Source organism: Madurella fahalii (assembly GCF_045866475.1).
Source record: "Madurella fahalii IFM 68171 DNA, scaffold_1, whole genome shotgun sequence".
NCBI classification, from domain to species: domain Eukaryota; kingdom Fungi; phylum Ascomycota; class Sordariomycetes; order Sordariales; genus Madurella; species Madurella fahalii.
The window spans coordinates 4,974,703-4,991,157 of NW_027263971.1; the positions used below are offsets into that span (position 1 = coordinate 4,974,703).

The 16,455-nt window shown below is 57.0% G+C and overlaps 8 protein-coding genes across 8 annotated transcripts; 5 read left to right on the plus strand and 3 right to left on the minus strand.

Moving 5' to 3' along the window:
* Positions 1-363: 363 nt before the first annotated feature.
* MFIFM68171_01529 (Dos2-interacting transcription regulator of RNA-Pol-II-domain-containing protein) lies at positions 364-4,202 on the plus strand (the record flags this gene model as incomplete). The annotated part of the gene is made up of 6 exons (XM_071056951.1): positions 364-451; positions 517-666; positions 736-798; positions 850-1,439; positions 1,529-3,163; positions 3,213-4,202. 6 exons carry the CDS (start codon positions 364-366, stop codon positions 4,200-4,202), a joined length of 3,516 nt encoding a protein of 1,171 aa, XP_070913052.1.
* A 375-nt stretch (positions 4,203-4,577) lies between these two features.
* MFIFM68171_01530 (Signal peptidase complex subunit 2) lies at positions 4,578-5,366 on the minus strand (the record flags this gene model as incomplete). The annotated part of the gene is made up of 2 exons (XM_071056952.1): positions 4,578-5,233; positions 5,324-5,366. 2 exons carry the CDS (start codon positions 5,364-5,366, stop codon positions 4,578-4,580), a joined length of 699 nt encoding a protein of 232 aa, XP_070913053.1.
* Positions 5,367-5,718: 352 nt separating this feature from the next.
* Positions 5,719-6,740, plus strand: MFIFM68171_01531 (ER membrane protein complex subunit 3; the record flags this gene model as incomplete). Its single annotated transcript, XM_071056953.1, has 5 exons — positions 5,719-5,765; positions 5,823-5,856; positions 5,927-6,287; positions 6,340-6,501; positions 6,562-6,740. 5 exons carry the CDS (start codon positions 5,719-5,721, stop codon positions 6,738-6,740), a joined length of 783 nt encoding a protein of 260 aa, XP_070913054.1.
* A 111-nt stretch (positions 6,741-6,851) lies between these two features.
* Positions 6,852-7,737, minus strand: rpc25 (DNA-directed RNA polymerase III complex subunit Rpc25; the record flags this gene model as incomplete). Its single annotated transcript, XM_071056954.1, has 6 exons — positions 6,852-7,083; positions 7,136-7,199; positions 7,265-7,351; positions 7,409-7,505; positions 7,565-7,663; positions 7,726-7,737. The coding sequence occupies 6 exons, from the start codon at positions 7,735-7,737 to the stop codon at positions 6,852-6,854; spliced, it is 591 nt and encodes a 196-aa protein (XP_070913055.1).
* A 763-nt stretch (positions 7,738-8,500) lies between these two features.
* MFIFM68171_01533 (Nuclear fragile X mental retardation-interacting protein 1) lies at positions 8,501-10,392 on the plus strand (the record flags this gene model as incomplete). Its single annotated transcript, XM_071056955.1, has 2 exons — positions 8,501-9,546; positions 9,606-10,392. The coding sequence occupies 2 exons, from the start codon at positions 8,501-8,503 to the stop codon at positions 10,390-10,392; spliced, it is 1,833 nt and encodes a 610-aa protein (XP_070913056.1).
* Positions 10,393-11,403: 1,011 nt separating this feature from the next.
* MFIFM68171_01534 (Nucleotide exchange factor SIL1) lies at positions 11,404-12,792 on the minus strand (the record flags this gene model as incomplete). Its single annotated transcript, XM_071056956.1, has 1 exon — positions 11,404-12,792. One exon carries the CDS (start codon positions 12,790-12,792, stop codon positions 11,404-11,406), a length of 1,389 nt encoding a protein of 462 aa, XP_070913057.1.
* Positions 12,793-13,476: 684 nt separating this feature from the next.
* MFIFM68171_01535 (NADH-ubiquinone oxidoreductase 17.8 kDa subunit) lies at positions 13,477-14,450 on the plus strand (the record flags this gene model as incomplete). Its single annotated transcript, XM_071056957.1, has 3 exons — positions 13,477-13,620; positions 13,706-13,950; positions 14,306-14,450. 3 exons carry the CDS (start codon positions 13,477-13,479, stop codon positions 14,448-14,450), a joined length of 534 nt encoding a protein of 177 aa, XP_070913058.1.
* A 308-nt stretch (positions 14,451-14,758) lies between these two features.
* Positions 14,759-15,867, plus strand: MFIFM68171_01536 (SET domain-containing protein; the record flags this gene model as incomplete). The annotated part of the gene is made up of 2 exons (XM_071056958.1): positions 14,759-14,818; positions 14,929-15,867. The coding sequence occupies 2 exons, from the start codon at positions 14,759-14,761 to the stop codon at positions 15,865-15,867; spliced, it is 999 nt and encodes a 332-aa protein (XP_070913059.1).
* Positions 15,868-16,455: the final 588 nt, after the last annotated feature.

Genomic DNA, 16,455 nt, shown 5'->3' on the forward strand with positions numbered 1-16,455 from the left:
CTGCCGCGGGGCACCGTGGGGTAGCGGGCGATAACGGCGCCCTCATGCCATCTTCTCACGGTTGGACTACAGTATAGCGAATAGCTACATGGGCCGTGACAAGCCTGAGGCACTACTTCGTCAGAGTTGCTCTTGCGCATCGCGCTTAGTGTAGGCCGCTGCAACTGTATGCAGCGAACGTTACCTGCTGCTAAGGTGTCTGTGGCTCTCCGGTACACCCCCGATTTCCGAGGCTGGACAAAATCCAAGACGGGACGACGCGGTCTCACGGGCCATCTAGCGGCCAAGCGCCAACCTAGTTCAGGCCGCTGTTGAGGTGGAAGCTGGAAGTAGGCTTGGCTTGCCACGAGTTTAGCGGCCAGCATGGCTCAGTTTAATCAGTGGGCACTGCAGTACGTGCTCTCCGACGATGAGCCGGCGCAGCTGGAAATCGCCGAGAAAGCCGCCCGAGGTGAGCGGGCCTCTGCCGCGGGACGTTGTTTGGGCTGAAAATATGGTTTCTAATAACATTTGCAGAAATCGAGAACTCGCGTGCGAGCAGCACAGTTGTGGGGAACTGGGCCGCTTCAGTTCAGCAATGGATGACTGCCGCGAATGCCAGCGACGACGACCAGATGGAAGATGGAGATGAAGGGCTCAGTGGTGATATTATTGCCCGGGCCAAAGGTATGCATGAGATGGTCTCCTTACCCGTCGAGGTTGGGTTACGATGCTGATAACCCCTTCTGAATTTAGCACTTGGCTTCCTTTCTGGAACCCTCGAAGCGCTTGACCCCAAGGCGTTGAAGTCCGATCAAGGTATGAATCACTGATTTTTACCTGTCGTCGATTTACTGAAGCAAGCTACAGTCCTCCGGCTTATCGGTTTCTTTGGCTCCATGTTCTCTTACGACCACAAAGCAGGCATCACGGCCTCAGCTAAGGCGCTGCGGCAGCTGTGTGCCATGAAGGGCTTCAAGCCTGAAATGGGCATCAGGGTCATTGACGACGTCTGCAAGATCAAGGAAGATTTCCGTCTCCAGACCGCGGTCACCAGACTAGAGATCTACGAGCTCTTCCTCGGGCTCATCCAAGATGCAGCTGTGAGTAGCGAACTGCAGCATAAGTATGGCTCCTCTTGCGGCTTCGTTGTCGACCTCCTTCAGCTCTGCCAGCATGAGAGAGACCCGAGGAACCTTATGGTCTGGTTCAAAATCCTTGCCATCCTAGTCAAGGATTACGCCCCCTCCTCCGAAGTGACGGAGGAGATCTTCAAGGCCTTCTCTGCTTACTTTCCTATTTCGTTGCGGAGCTCTACTACCCCCATAGGGATCACGGCCGAGGACCTTAAGGAGGCGGTGCGAAATTGTTTTGCAGTACACCAACGTCTCGCGGCTCTCGCTTTTCCATTCCTCATACAAAAACTCGACCAGGGAGACGCTGTCACAGTCGCCGTCAAGGTTCGCCTACCCCGCTCCTTTAAGCAATGGTCCTTGATCCATCTTGTTCGACTACTCGCGGCCCTGAAGTCAAGACTGATGTCTATTAGGTTGATGTTCTGAAAACCATCAAGGCATGCATCGAGCAATATGAGAACCCACAAGCGAGCATCGTCCCGCATACGGAGAAGATATGGAACTCGCTCAAGTACGAAGTACGGAATGGCGAAGTGAAGGAAACCATTGATGCGACGCTCGAGGTGCTCCGAGCTATCGCCCGGAGGCTCGACGGCACGAAAGCGCACAAACTCGACGCGTCCTTACTCGAAGCCTATGTCGACTTGGTTTTTAGGGACTGTCGTGACGACCTCGCGAATCCAATATACACAAAACAAGCCGGCCTCCTCTTAATGACAGTCATAGGGGCGAATATCAGGGGCTACATGCTTCACAGCGCTAGCTACATTGACACTATCCGTCAGAATCTGCGTCAGCCAAAATCGCCCTCCCATACACGAGACCTCATTCTTCTCCTCAATTCCGTCCTCAAGACTCGCATGGAGCTTTTCAACGGAAGAAGGCAAGGGCATCCCGACGACGAAGAAAGTCTGAAAACGGAGTCCCGTACACACCTCGACACCTTGTTCCACGATGCTTACCTGCCACTCTGGACCGGTAAATCAAAGGATCCTTCTTCTGAGGAGAGAGACGTGCTCAAGCAGATCATCCAGGGGCTCGCCCTACTTGTCACTCAGCAAGTCCTACGGCCGGATGGACAAGCCGTCCTCCTGTGCTCCGGTTCGGTCTGCTCCGAGATCTGCTCTCTCCTTACCCAAACACTTACGAAGGGGTTGACCCTGAGCTCCAATGATAACAATACCGACGACACGGCTTTAGAAGACGAAGCAGTGCTGGCTTTGCGAGCCATCGTGATGAACTACAGGGATGGCTATGAAGAGTTGGCGAGCAGGGCAAAAGCGGAGATTAGGAAGCGCGACTGGGCCAGCCCTTCGGAATACTCGCTCAACGCTTTGAGGGATCTCCTTTCCCGGTTAACCTTTATTGGCTGCTCCGAGATACCATCCAACATCGCAGCTGAACCCCCTTCGCAGAAACCATACTCGCCACTCCAGCACCTCATCACCCTTATTGCAAACCTTTTAGATCTTTTCCCCCTCTCGTCTCAAACTGGTGCCAGTCCTAGCATGCTGGAAGGGCCTCTGGCAAACGCTCACGTTATCTCCTCGCTGCACGCCTCCGTGCTGTGGTTCCGTGATGCATGCGAAGCCAAATATGGGCGGGAAGTCCTGACATCCTGTTCCTCCAGCGATCAGAACTGGCTCGAGGAGTTTAGACATCTAGCAGATGACTGGCTAGCACAACTGGATCGTGGAGAAGCAGCGATTGAGGCGCTAGGTTCTCCACGGGAGCATGACCCGGAGGTTTATCGCCAATTCCTGAAACTTAGCCTCTTCACTGTGAGGTATCTCTACCGGGCCGCCGCCACTGAGTCACGAGAAGCGTGGAGCGAGAGAGCTCTTACCCAACTCTCACAGATGGCGGCACTGGTAGTACGGAGCTTGGATGAGAAACTACAGGTGTCTTGCAACTTGGCTCATGAGGCATTCAACTTTTTCGGGAGCGCGGCCAAATCGTGTGTGCAAGGGGGCTCTTCAGATCTCTCAGCAGGGCTTCTGAGGCTGGGGATCCTTCAAGGGCTACAGCCACGCGCATTGACTGAATTGGTATGCTCCCTTCTGAGCATTGCCGGACTTGACTAACAAAGTATCATAGTATCGACCGGAAGGGATTGCCGAAAAGTCCATGTGCGACATGTCCAAATTTGGCACCTCCCCAACACATGAAAGCGAGATCCGCGCAGCTATCGGGGCTGTGCTTGCCAACAAATATCAAGGCGTATCTGACCCTGAGCCCTCGGTGATGAAACGGGTTCTTGACTTCTGGGGGAACTGGTTGAAAGAAACAACAAGTTCGGCGCCAGTGGACTCCGACACATTCCTCGCGCTTAACACAGTTGCCATGAGCGTCATTGCTGGCGCTGCAGCACGCCAGGACAAGAACGTGCTCGGTGCGATCCCGGCACTGCACCAAGCCACAAGGAGTCAACATGCCAACGGCGAGATAGTAGCCAAGTTCATGGGCGTTATCGTCCGACACAGCAACCTCCTTACCCCGGAAAACCACGCGGTTGTCAAGCGCTTTTACAAGCAGTGGGTGTACAGCCATCTGGCCAAGCCATTATATGAAGATGCACTGCCAGGAGCGAAAGACGCCCACACCGCAAACAGGTACCGCGTCGCGATACTCTCAGTGGTCAGCAACTGCCCGTTCAGCGTCTACCAAGATGATCTAGAGCACCTGATACGATTGCTCGTCACTGCCCTGACCCTGACCAACGACCGCAGCACTCTCTCGGAGGAGGTCTCCCGGACGCAGGTAATCTCGGCGCTCGAGATCCTGGTTGAGATTCTGTCTAACGAGGCGGACGCCCTGAAGGGCCATCTGCGGGAGATGATCGGTGGGACGACGAAGGTGTATCAAGAGTGCCGCCAGAAGAGTGCTGATGGAACCGCCGCCCGCACCACATGCCGCAGACTGGCGTTGCAAGTATTGGGCGCGATTCCGACCAAGTTTGAGGAGCGTTATACGCTTCCCTATGCGCCGCCAACGCAGCGCATGTTGGCTATTGCGTGTGGAGATCCTGTCCGGAAGGTGCGGGAGGTCGCGCGGATGGCGAGAGCGAACTGGGCTAAGGTGGTTTAGGGGGCCAGCGAGCGAAGGAAGACATTGGATGTCAAGTCGGTCCTGGGAAGGCGAGGGCCAGTCCTTGAGTCGGGTGTCTTGGGATATGGGAAAAAAAAAATGCTAAGAAGTGGATAAAGGTGTAGAGTATTGCATCCCCGGCAAGGCATAGAGCATCCGAGGAGTATGAAGAACATGGGTATCTCTGTCCCGGTTTCCTTCGAAATGAACCGACGTGGTACCTATGCACTTGCCAAACAAACCAGGGGCATTTTATCGCCAATTCCATTTGCCTTTTAGGTCCCGGCCCCTAAAGTACGTCCAACCAGCGCCAATTCCCTTGCCTAACCTTCCTAAAGTCGGTAGATGCCTCAACAGTCTCCTCTTTACCTTGCATCACGCCTTCCTCCTCTTCCCACCCTTCTTACCGCTCGATTCCGCCCCCGATGCCGCCGTCTCCGCTGCAGACCCCACAACGCTCACGTTCGCCTCGGCCAGCATGGCCAGCATCTCGGGCGTATACGCCGGCACGGCATCGTCCTTCCCTTCGGCGGCAGAAGCCACCCTCTTCGGATCAAGCTTCCCGATCACGGGCACGGCACTCGCCAGCACGGTCTGAAACGGCGGCGCCACGAAGTGCCCGGCCGCGTTGAACCACTCGGTGAACGCCCTGCTGACCTCGAGCTTCTCCTTCTTGCCCTTCTTCTCGATCTCGATCGTCATGTAGTACGTCGGCACGTTCTTCTTGGTCGACGTCGAGATGCGGACCGTCTCGCCCGACGGCGCCGTCCCCTCGTACACGGTGCCCCGCTCGACGTACAGGATCCAGAGCGTCAGCGCCCCGTTGAGCACCGTGTACACGGCGACCGCCGCCGCCGTCAGGTACTTGGTCGACTCGAAGCCCAGCTTGTAGTCCCACAGGAAACAGGCGCCCGCGAGGAGGAAGGCCGAGTAGCCTAGGGCGAGGCGCACGTCGGTGAGGCGGTGGGATTGCCGGAAGGAGAGGCTGTTGAGGTAGTTGGGGATGGCGTCGTCCGTGGTGTTTTTCAGGTCTGGGAGAGGAGGGCAGGGGTGGTTAGGAAAGGGGGTTGGATGGACCTCCAGAGGTTTAAGAGAAGGGGGGGGGGGTTCGAGCAGCTTACCTGCTAGGTTGTAGACGGTGATTCTCTCTTGGGAGACCGCCATTTTGTTGCCGTGACCGGGGACACCCAATTCCAGAAGAGTTTGAGATGCTGGAAGGTTGGAGTGGTTGTTATGTTGTGGGGGGGAGAGAGGTCGGCCTGGCGGGAGCTGTTCAATGGCAGCGGCGCGGAAAGGCCACCTGCGCCTTTGGATTGAAGCAACGCGGCTTGCGCTGCCGTCAGCTTCGGTTGGACCGTGCACCCAAGCTGCAGCAGCGGTCGACAGGGGTCTCGGCCCCCCCCGTGCTATGCGGGTCTACACGACGACACCTCTCCCAGCTTCGCTTTGGCGCGGTCAAACCCGTCACAGAACAGACCAGTATTGCAGCGCAAAAGCTCCTGTTTACAGCGACGTTATGGCTCAGGTACCGGTGCAGACGATCCATAGGGATCCCCAGTTATTGTAGGCCTCTCAATGCTGCGAGCCTGGAGATCCGATCGCTGACGACGTCACGAATAGCTACTGGATCCTGTTCCCGATCACTATTGTGATGGTACGTCTCTACCCCGAGAGTCTTCTGCACTCCATCAATATCGCGTAAAGACTTACATAGTTGCGATTAGATCCTTACCGGCATCCTTCGACATTATGCGGCTGTCTTGATGGCCTCGGCACCCAAGAAAGTGGACCAGAAGACCATGCGCGAGCAGCGGGCACTGATACGTGGGATCAACGTGCGCGGTAACTTCCATGTGCTGTCGCAACGCTCATTCAACGCGCGACGGGACGCGCTGATCACGGCATACGAGTCGGGCGCCTATCTCAAAGACCCAGAGCGCCGCGGCCAGGCGCCCCCTAACCCCATGAGCGATCCCAGCTCCATGGAAGGCATGATGGGCATGATGAAGAATCAGATGGCCATGATTATTCCAAACACGCTTATCATGAGCTGGATCAACGCTTTTTTTAGCGGTTACGTTATCAGTGCGTCTCCTGTTCTTGGTCATTTCGTTGTATAGACTGACATGGATCCCAGTGAAACTGCCGTTCCCTCTCACCATCAAGTTCAAGAGCATGCTGCAGGCTGGCGTGGCCACCAAGGATATGGACCCCCGGTGGATGTCGAGCATCAGCTGGTATTTTTTGTGCATCTTTGGTCTGCAGTCCGTCTTCAACTTCCTGCTTGGCAGTGACAATGGTAGGTTAGCCATCTTGCTATTCAGACATGCGATTTGAGCGCTCTAGCTAACTGGTCCAGCTGCGAACCAAATGGCGCAGCAGATGGGTCAGATGGGCCCGCAAGCAGGGCAGATGTTCGGCACGGGTGTCGACCCCAATAAGCAGTTCCTCGCCGAGGCCGAGAATCTTGCCGTCATCGAGCACCATTCCGTATTAGACGGCGTCGAGCAGCGTCTTCTAGAGGGTATCAAGGTTTAACCATATCGGGCCACATAGACCGCCACGCAGCATGCAAGATATTTGCCCTGGGAATAGAATCTCCTCCCTTCCCAGTCCGAGTTCTCTCGAGAAGGGATGAAAAGTCCCTAATCACTCCCACCACAGATAACAACCAAGGCCGGGACCGTTCATCGACCCAATAATCCTGTACGCGGGTTTAGAGTTGGTGAGAGGGGACTCTTCTTCGGTGGCTTCGGCTGGCCCCGAGGGCGCCTGGTCATGCCACTCCTCAGCCATTACCCTGAAGCGCACCATCTCGTTGTTGTCAAAGTACAATTCCTGCCCCTCGTATTTCCAGACCCAAAGGTTCTCGCTCGATTCGCTGGAAGGACATGTCAGCCCCAGTCCTCCTTAACCTTCAACGTGTTGCTTACAATTCCGAGCCTTCTGGGAGCTCGATGGCGGGGATGAAGATATCTTCAAAGAACTCTGTGGCGACTGTGGGGGAGCGGGAGTCAGCTCTCGAGATAGCAACAGTTAATGACCAATGCCACGGGACCCACGATTTATGCCTTCGGCCGTCTGGTCGTTGATGCGTGCTATGATGACCTCTCCCTTGTATGGTCGAAACACTACCATGCGAAATTCAACTACCGCCGAGATTAGCCAGAGAATACGATGCAAATGCGCTTGGATATCGTCCCTACCATTGACATTGGCCATCCCAGTGCCCTGTCCAATCAGGCCTTCTGACGTCCAGAGGACATCCCAGAGGCAGATGCACAGCCCAACTTTTTGCACAATCTGGGCAGTTGAGACAGTTAGACAAGATGGGTATAGGCGTACGCAGAGTCAGTACTTGCCTTGTTGGCGTACTTGGCGTTAATGTTATCTTCGATGGCCGCGAAACTGGCTTTCCGGAAGTCATCGGGTGCGATCTGTACTAGGTCGGCTATCTTGGTCTGAGAATATCATTAGGAGTCGGGGAGAATGAAATTAAATTAATGGGGACCGGGTGACCGACCAAGATGAACATGTTGACTCCGTACTAGAACTTTGCCGTTGAGAAATGGGTAGGCAGTGAGGGGCTTCTAGCTGACTGTTTAGCGAAGTCGCTTGGTAACAGGCGAACGAAATAATTCTGCTGAATGGCGACGGTTGGCGGCTTCGATGGGCACGGATCACGAAATGCTGGAAGATTGTTACGCACTTTGACTCTGCAGATGGTTCCATAGACTTCTTAGTTTAGAGATCGACCCCGTGAATTGCCTAACTACCTCTACTAATACTGGAACGTTTAGGTTGAGCAGGACGAGGACTGTATAGTGAGTGCAGGGCATGCCACGCCTGACTGCGTTAACAAATTTCATCCTGCTGGAACCCCACAGTGACAATCCAGTTGCACCTCCCAGCATTTCTGCCACTGTAAACCCTGCGAAGATCACTCACCGCCTTTGGGTAGTGCGCTAATTTAGCGTTTACTAAGAGTCGGCCGGGCCGGGCTGGCGCAGGGCCGAACCTCTTAACCTTTTAAAACATTCCCGTCTGACGGTCGAACCTTACTGCAGCTGGCATCCTGCAACTTCACATCTCCTCAACTTGCCACATCCAACAGTCCCGCCGTCTTTTGCCTCTGTACGACGACCGTTATTCTGCCGCTCGTCACTGTCGCGGATCACTGATTCAAGTGAAGACACTCTCCATCCGCCGCTGGCGCTTTAGCCTTGCGCCTTTCTTTGCGAAGCCGTCTAGTTCCCCGGCCTCGCCCTCTCCCTGCCTCTCGATCTCTGTTCCGAACCATGTCGTACAATTACGGGCCGCCCCCGCCCCCTCCGGCTCCTCCGATGGCGGCGCCGAGCGGTGCCCCAGGCGGTTACCCTTCTTATGGCCCACCGCGGGGCGGTCATAGTGGGAGAGGCCGCGGAGGACCGGATCGTGGTGGCTATCACCAGCCGCACCCTGGCTACAACTACGGCCAGCAGCCCCCATACAGCCCCCAGAACCCGACGCCCTACTCCGGTCCGCCTCCTCCTCAACCCGGCTATCCTCAGCCGCCGCAGCAACAATGGCACCCCGAGCACGGGCAACAACACCCCCAACAAGTTGCGCCATCCGCTCCTTTACCTGCGCAGAATTACCACCCCAACTATGCCCCGCAAATGTATCAGCAACAGCCTCCCTACAGCGGCCAACCGCCATACGCACCACCGCCGCCGTACGGCCAGGGCTATCCAGCCCCGGGCCCTCCACCTGGGCCTCCGGCTCAGCAGTGGGGTGGACATTCGCAGCCTCCGAGTCAGGGGCCATATGGTGCAGGCGGCCGAGCCGGGCGCGGTGGTTACAATGACCGAGGTGGGCCAAAGGGCCAACTGATGGGACCTCCGATTAGGATCGGATTTGATGGCGCCAATTCCCAGTCACCCCCTGCTCCAGTGAGCGCTCCTTATCCAGGCCCGCCGTACGGCGGACCTCCTGGACCTCTAGGGCCGTACCCTGCGCCCTACCAGGGCTATCCACCTCCCGCACCCTACATGCCAGTGCCGCAGTCATTTGATAGCCATTCCAGCCCCGGCCCTCGCCATCATGGGCGCGGCGGTTTCCATAATAGTAGCCCCAGATCTCGACCTCCCTTTGGCGGTGACAGGAATCGCAACCGCAGCCATAATAAAGGATCGTCCGCCCAGACGCCGCCTACGCACCATCAGAAGCCTGATACTCCGTCGGCTGGCAAGAAGAAGAAGCGGAAGACAAACACTCTCGGTCTAACACCGGGTGATGACTCCGATGAAGATGACGAGAATGAAGAGGAGCGCCTCAACGAAATGTATGGCGCAGATGCTCCCAAGTACGTTTTTCCTCCTTCAGGCTTCCGCTCCGCAGTTACTTGGACGCTAACATCCATAGCCCCAAAACCTCTTCGGAAATTGCAGCCTGGATCGCCGAGCGCCGGGCCAGGTTTCCTACGAGGGCCAAGATCGAAGCTAGAAAGGCCGTGGCTAAGGCTCAGAACGCCGATGCTAGCCAAGACAGAAGCTTCAGTCTGGAGCAGAAGGCGGAGAAGCTAAGAAAACAACTAGAAAAGGTCGAGTCGAGCATCAAGCGAAAGCGCGAGCAGCAAGACGAAGGGGACGACATGAGGGACCTGGACCTGAGCTCGTCGCCCTCAAGCGACTCCAAGTCGGATGACGAGAAGCCTGAAGTCATGTCCACTCGTCAGGAGTCGAACTTCATCCCGCCTCCTCCGAAGAAGGCGGATCCGACCAAGCACTGCAAGTACTATTCAACCGGAGGCACGTGTGGAAAGCGGGGCAAGTGCCGCTTCGTCCATGACTCGGCCGTCCGGGAGGCAGCCCTAAGGGAGCGAGAGATGAATGGTGGCCGCATGACTTTGCAGCAGCGCCTAACGTTGAACGATAAGGAACAAGAGGACCTGACGATTGTAGAGACGCTCAAGGTTCTACAGGACAAGGGTATCCTGCCGAAGAAGACATCAAGCGCGCAGGCGTCGAACGGCCAATCCGGTCCGGATCCGGGATCTCAATCTCAGCAGCCACCAAACCCAGCCAAGGAGGAGTCGAGCAACGGCCTCCCAGCCATTCCACCCCCGAGCGTTACCACAAATGACCAGACATCGAAATACCCTGGCTGGAACCTGAGCGGCTTCGGGAATACAGGTGTCAGGCCCGAGTAGTATTCTAGGCCTGGACCGCGCTGCCATCGCCGGCAACACCGCCCATGTCTTTCGGTTTGAATTGGCAGGTTCAGTCTTCAGTATGAAGGCTGGATCGACCGCCTAATGCCGACAAGTTTCCGAAGGGACGCATTGAGAAAGAAGCGCTGTGTTTCTTCGATACCAAACCAGTCATTTAAGTCGCATTGTTTTCTGATACCACTTTCGGTTACGGTTATACCCTAGGGCGTTGGGGTGCCTTGACAGTGTCAAGGGCGGCTCATAAGCTTTCTGGGAAATAGATTAGCAGTGCGACCGCAAGTGTCGTTCTGCGTGTGCGTGTTCATTTCTGTCTGCTGTTGTTGTGGAGTGGTTTGAAGGTCTCCATGGCTACGGTAGTCGCGTGGCCGGAAGCCTCGGGCTGGAGGGATGTCCTCAGTGGGCGTTCATGCTACGCAGAGGTAGATTGGTGCAAGACATTGGTGTGGTACCTGGGCAATGACACGATTTCTCTTCTCGTTTTATCCGCTGTCACTGAACGACTGTTTGCTGCGCCTGCCCTTGCCCGGCTTGCCTTGCCGCTAGTTGTCACACAAGTGTGACCAGCATGGCACACGATTTCCCGCGTGCTATCTGCTCGCCATTTTCTTCTGAACCATGCGTGCTTTGCTTTGTTTAGCTTTGCTCTGCTCTGCTCTGCTTTGTTTTGCCCGTGTCTTTTCCCCTCTGCTGCGGGCAGGAATCTCTCGCGGACCCTGCCGAACCGTGGAAGCCCGAGCCATCTTTGCTATTTTTCCCGAGGCGGGAACTAACAGCGTAGTGGCGGTCTCACAGCGAAGGTCATCGGGAAGTTCACCTCACTAGGGTCCTGGGGTGCTGGCACTGATACGTTTTCAAAGGTAGGTAATATGCGGAACATTTATTGGTACACCTTCGAGCTCTCAAATACATACACACACAATACAATCGGATCACCCCCAACATATAGACCACAAGCCTCCGATTACCACATCCCTTCTAGCCGGGGTATACTCACAACTCCTCCTTCCCTTTCCCTTTCCTTGCCAGATTCGCCTTCCTCTGCTCCCCCAACTTCTTCCGCAGCTCGTGGCTCCAATGCTCCTTGTCCTTCTTGAACCGCTCCGACAACCCCTTGACGTGCCAATCCCAGCACTTCTCTACCGCCACCACCGCCACTTCCTCCCCTTCCTCCTGGCCCGCCGCCGCCGCCGCCGCCGCCGCCGCAGCAGCAGCGCACTGCTTGTCTGACGCTTGCGGGGTGATGGGCCACTCGCCCAGCGTGGCGCCCATGTCCTGGTCCAGGAAGTTGTCGATGAGCAGAAAGGCGGCTGTGCGCTGGGCAGGGGCCCATTCCTCTCCTCCTTCTTCTTGCTGCTGTTGTGTCGCGGGCCCGGTGAGGACCTGGAGGAGGTGGGAGGGCCCGTGGGCGGAGAGGAAGTGCGAGCGGATGAGCGGCGATTTGAGGAGGCCCGAGAGCGAGGCGATGCGGTTCTTGATGAGCGACGGCGAGGGGGCCGTCGACGCGGACGATCGGCCCACTAGGCGGAAGGCGGCCAGTCCCAGGGGGTCTTGGGACTCGGACGCGGGGCAGGTGTGCTCGGACAGGGCGGGCCAGTGGCGGGTGATTTCGGCGAGCGCCTTGGGGTTGTTCTGCACGGTGGACGCGAGCGTCAGCGCGGCGAGGCGCGCCCGCTTCTCCCCTCCTTGTTCCTTTTCTGAGGAGGCGGAGGAGGCGGAGGAGGCGGAGGAGGAGGACGAGGAGGACGGGGCCGATGTGGAGAGGCAGAACAGCTCCCGCACCGTGTCGTAGTCCTCGGCGATCTTGAGGCCGTAGTAGATGTCGTGGGAGATGTCCTCGAGCATCTCGAGCGCTGCGTCCACGTCGAGTCCCTTTTTGAGGATGGTGAGGGACTTGTAGAAGGCGCTGCCCTCGTCTGAGTCGCTTGAGGCGGGCTTCTTGATCTTGCCTGCCGGGTCGTAGGCGGGGGCGTTGGCGGGGATCCTGATTTGGTCGTCGTCTTCTGCCGTGCTCTCATCGCGCTCGACGATCACGACGGATGAATCCACGGGCAGGCCTTCTAGTGCTGGGTTGTCCTCGTCGGGGACGTTGATCTTGGCTTCTTTTTGGCCGGTGTTGATGTTGAGACGGACATGGAGGCCGTGCGGGAGGTCCTGGTCGTCGTGGACTATTTGGAACTCATCGGTTGCTTGAAAGACTTTGGGATAGCATTCTGCCGGGTTGTCGGTGTGGCATATGAGTTCGACCTCGGCTGATGGTGACGGCGATGGTGTGGATTCACCGGCAGCGGGTGATGATGACGATGCTGATGCGCTCCAGGCCATCAGACCGATAAGAGCCAGCAAATTAAGAGGTAGCATCTTTAACCGGTGCCTGACCATTTTTATTGGCCTGTCTGCAACGCCTTTTCGTGAAGTTGAAGTGGGAAAGAGCTCAAGCGTGCTAAACCCTTGAGACTGAGTGTGTGAGCCGAGATGATGCAACAGGCCGACGGTCAATTCATTAAATATCTAGAGCCCTTCGAGCAAAAACACCATGTCCTTTTATCGAGATATTGTACGAATTTCAGAAATGACTCAAGGACAGAAACTAAAAGAAAGGACAGATTGACCGCTCAGTTAACTTTGCCTCCTTTCAAGTCGGACTGTCACAGGTTGTGAAGTTAGTTAACTGGGCATCTGGTGATTGGCTCTTGTGCCGCTAAGCGCTCCATCGCGCTTGTCCGGGCCAGACGCCACAAATGCCAGCGACAAAGGCACTGGCAAGTCACGTGCTGATAGCATTGGTGTCTGCCAAGCTCTCCGGGATGTGAGCATCGCGAACGCAAGCTCATTGGCAAATAGCTCACCAACGCACCGATCCCTAGCGGCTTTGTCTCTGGGGAACCCAACACAGCACCGTCTCTCGCCTCGAGCACCCCCCCTTGGTCGCCGTCCCATCGCAATCATTTCCAGGAGGGAATCAGTTCGGTCTCGCCGAGGAAGGAGGCGGCCCCTCAACCTCAATAAATCATCGCACCCAGCTGCCGTCAATTGACCGCGATTGCGCCAGCAGCGACTACAGCCATGTCGGCACTCAGACAGAGAGCGGCGCAGATTGCCCGGCAAGCCCGGCAGGCTCGGCCAGCCGGCGTCCGGAACACAAGATCGTACGCCTCGAGCCACGGTGGCCACCACGAGCCCGCCCACAATGTCGAGGAATCGCTAGGTGTAGGTTTCGACAGTCTTTAGCAATTGCTGCTTGAGGATTCCTGTATGAGGAGACGGAGTTATGCGCTAACTCAAGCTGGGGCAGACCGCCTTCTATATCACCTCCGCCGTGGTTGTAGGCTCGATGCTCGTCTACTCGATTTCCCGCCCTGGCCAGAACGGCGAGCTCTCGACCATGCACAAGTGGTTCCAGAAGATGGAAAGAGAATATGGAAAGGACTGGGAGACACGGAACCACCTCATGACGGCAGCGATCGAGCAGGCTGCTCACGACAAGCATCTCTTTTACGGCGCCGAGCGAGGCAGACATTTTGAGCTGACATATCCCGAGTACGTGACTTCCTAACTCCTTTTGCCATACCCCTGTTGGAATAGTGCGAACGAGCCCGGATTCTGTCTGGGTGGAACTGTGCATCCTGGAATTAGAGGGAATTAAGTGCTCAATGGGTGGCATCGGGACTGGCGGGACAGAGGAGGGCCATTTTGTCCTTCCTCTGCAGGGCCGCCCGAATTGAGTTCCCTCCTTCGTTGAACGCTTCAACTCCTCACGGAGCAATCCCCGAATCCCATGGAGAAGGTCTCGATGGGTCGCATTCCAGATGGGCAACCTCTTAGACATAGCGTCATGACTCGCCGCCTCGGACCGGCCTCGATTGGTGTAATGGAAGCTGACCACGTGACACAGAGTCTTCGGACACGGATCGCCGTTCAACATCCCGGCAGGACACTATGTGAACATTGACAAGGTCATTGCCCACTACCAAAAGCAGCATCTCGAAGACGAGGAGCGGAAGGCCAAGAAACTGGCCGCCGCGGCTCCCCAGCAGTAGACCGCTGCGGCTGGACTTCTGAGTTGTCAAAAACCCGCTCGTTGGTGGCACATGTACCGTACCCTGTACATACTCTTAGACGCCGAGGCAATCGCATCTGCAACCCAACGTCCTTTCCTTTCCGCTTTTTCCTATACATAGCGCTGTGTTCTTTCCATTGCCGCCCTGCGACGGCGCCCGGTTTATGTTTGGGTCTCTGTCCCTCTCCAGTTCACGTCTTTCCCGCACGGTGAATCCAGGGTCCATGCGCGAATCAGCTTCGATCCGATTGCCGCCCAACGTCAGAGAGCTCAGCTGACATCTCCTTGATGGCGAGCGCTTCGAAAACGCCTACGAACGAAGTCTTTGACGCTGCGAAGCACGGGAAGGCATGTAACCCAGTGCTTTTACTATTCTCCGGGCAATTGGCGCCTCAATTGCTCCGGCTATACCGCCCCTCGGCGTCACCTCGCAGTCTTGCTAACCTGCCAGCCTCCAGCCTCCCCCAAGCGTCCTGAGCAGCGCTCCGCAAGATGCTCCCGCCGTGCAAGTTGGCTTCGTTAGCCCGACCATCGGCTACGGCCTCTTCGCCGCGCGGGACTTTGCCAAGGACGAGTTCATCTTCCACGAGGCACCCATGATGACGGCCCTGTTCAACGAGAAGTTCTCGGCCGACGAGAACCTGATGCGGAGCCAAGTCCGCGCTTACCGCATAGTCACCCGCGACCCCGCTACCCGGGACGTGGTCGCCTGCGCCTTCCCGTCGCTCGTGGCCCGCAACGGCATCGCCCCGGCACCTTTCGACAACGCCGCCGCCGTGCTGGCGTCCCCCGCCGCGATGGGGAGGAACCTCGTCCACGGCCGTTTCGCCGGCTCGACCATCACGAAGGAACAGTACGAGTCGTACACGGCCCGTCTGCCCGTCGTGGCGAACCCGTCCGAGGCCGACGCCCGCGAGGCCTGTCTAGACTTTTTCAAGCACTACGCCTTTGCCGTCCCCCAGACTACCACCAACTCCTCATCTTCCTCCTCCTCTTCCGCCTCCGCCACCACGGGCGGCAGTAGGAGTAACGCCAGCAGCAGCAGCAGCACGACGACGACGCGCAACGCGTGCATCTACCTGCTCGGCTCGCTGATCAACCACTGCTGCACCCCGGCGGTCTCGCCGCGGCCCGGCCGGCTCAAACCCAGCGCTCCCGCCGCCCCGCCGGCCGACGGCCCCAACTGCACCTGGCGCATCGGCCCCTCGGGCCTCGCCCACTTCGTCCGGCCCCGCCACATCCTCGTCCAGGCGCGCCGCGCCATCCGCGCCGGCGAGCAGCTTACCTGGGACTACGGCAAGCGCGATAACAAGGGCTTCGCCTGCGAGTGCGACACGTGCCGCGACGCCGGCCTGCTCGGCCTGGGCAGCATGGCCTACCGGTGCCGCGTGCTGTGAAGGGCGGTGCGTCGGTGCTGGGGGGCCATCAAGGATTGGGTGGGCTACGGCAAGGGGCGGTGATAAAGACGACGTGGTCGGTTGAAGTGCCGGTTTTTTTTTTTTTTTTTTTCCTTTCTTTTTGGTTGGGTTCTTCCTTGCTCGCGAGGTGACTGGCTGGATCTGTTGAGGCACGTTTCTCAGGCTGGGGGATCGTTTTGGTGCGAACAAGTTGGGTGTATTTGGGATTGAGTTGCTTGAATGCTGACGCATAGTCAGTCTAAGTCGCTGGAATAGAGGATCGCGGAGTCATGGTTATTCAAATGCTGGTATTGGACTATCAAGCAGTAACGGATTGAAACTACATGGTAGTCGAGTGTCCCTCAACAGCGGTAAACGGTCTCACATGGAACCCAAGTCATTGCGTTATTCCTCGTCTTTGCTTGGCCCCGGAATGCAGCACTCGAATTGCTCTTTTGTACTATCTCGTTATATCCCTCCAAGATAGCGGGCATTGCGACATGATCATATGCCCCGTGAGCTGAACCGTGTCCCGTTTCGCCGAAACCATGATTGACTGAATGCAAGAACCACCCATATCCCACAGCC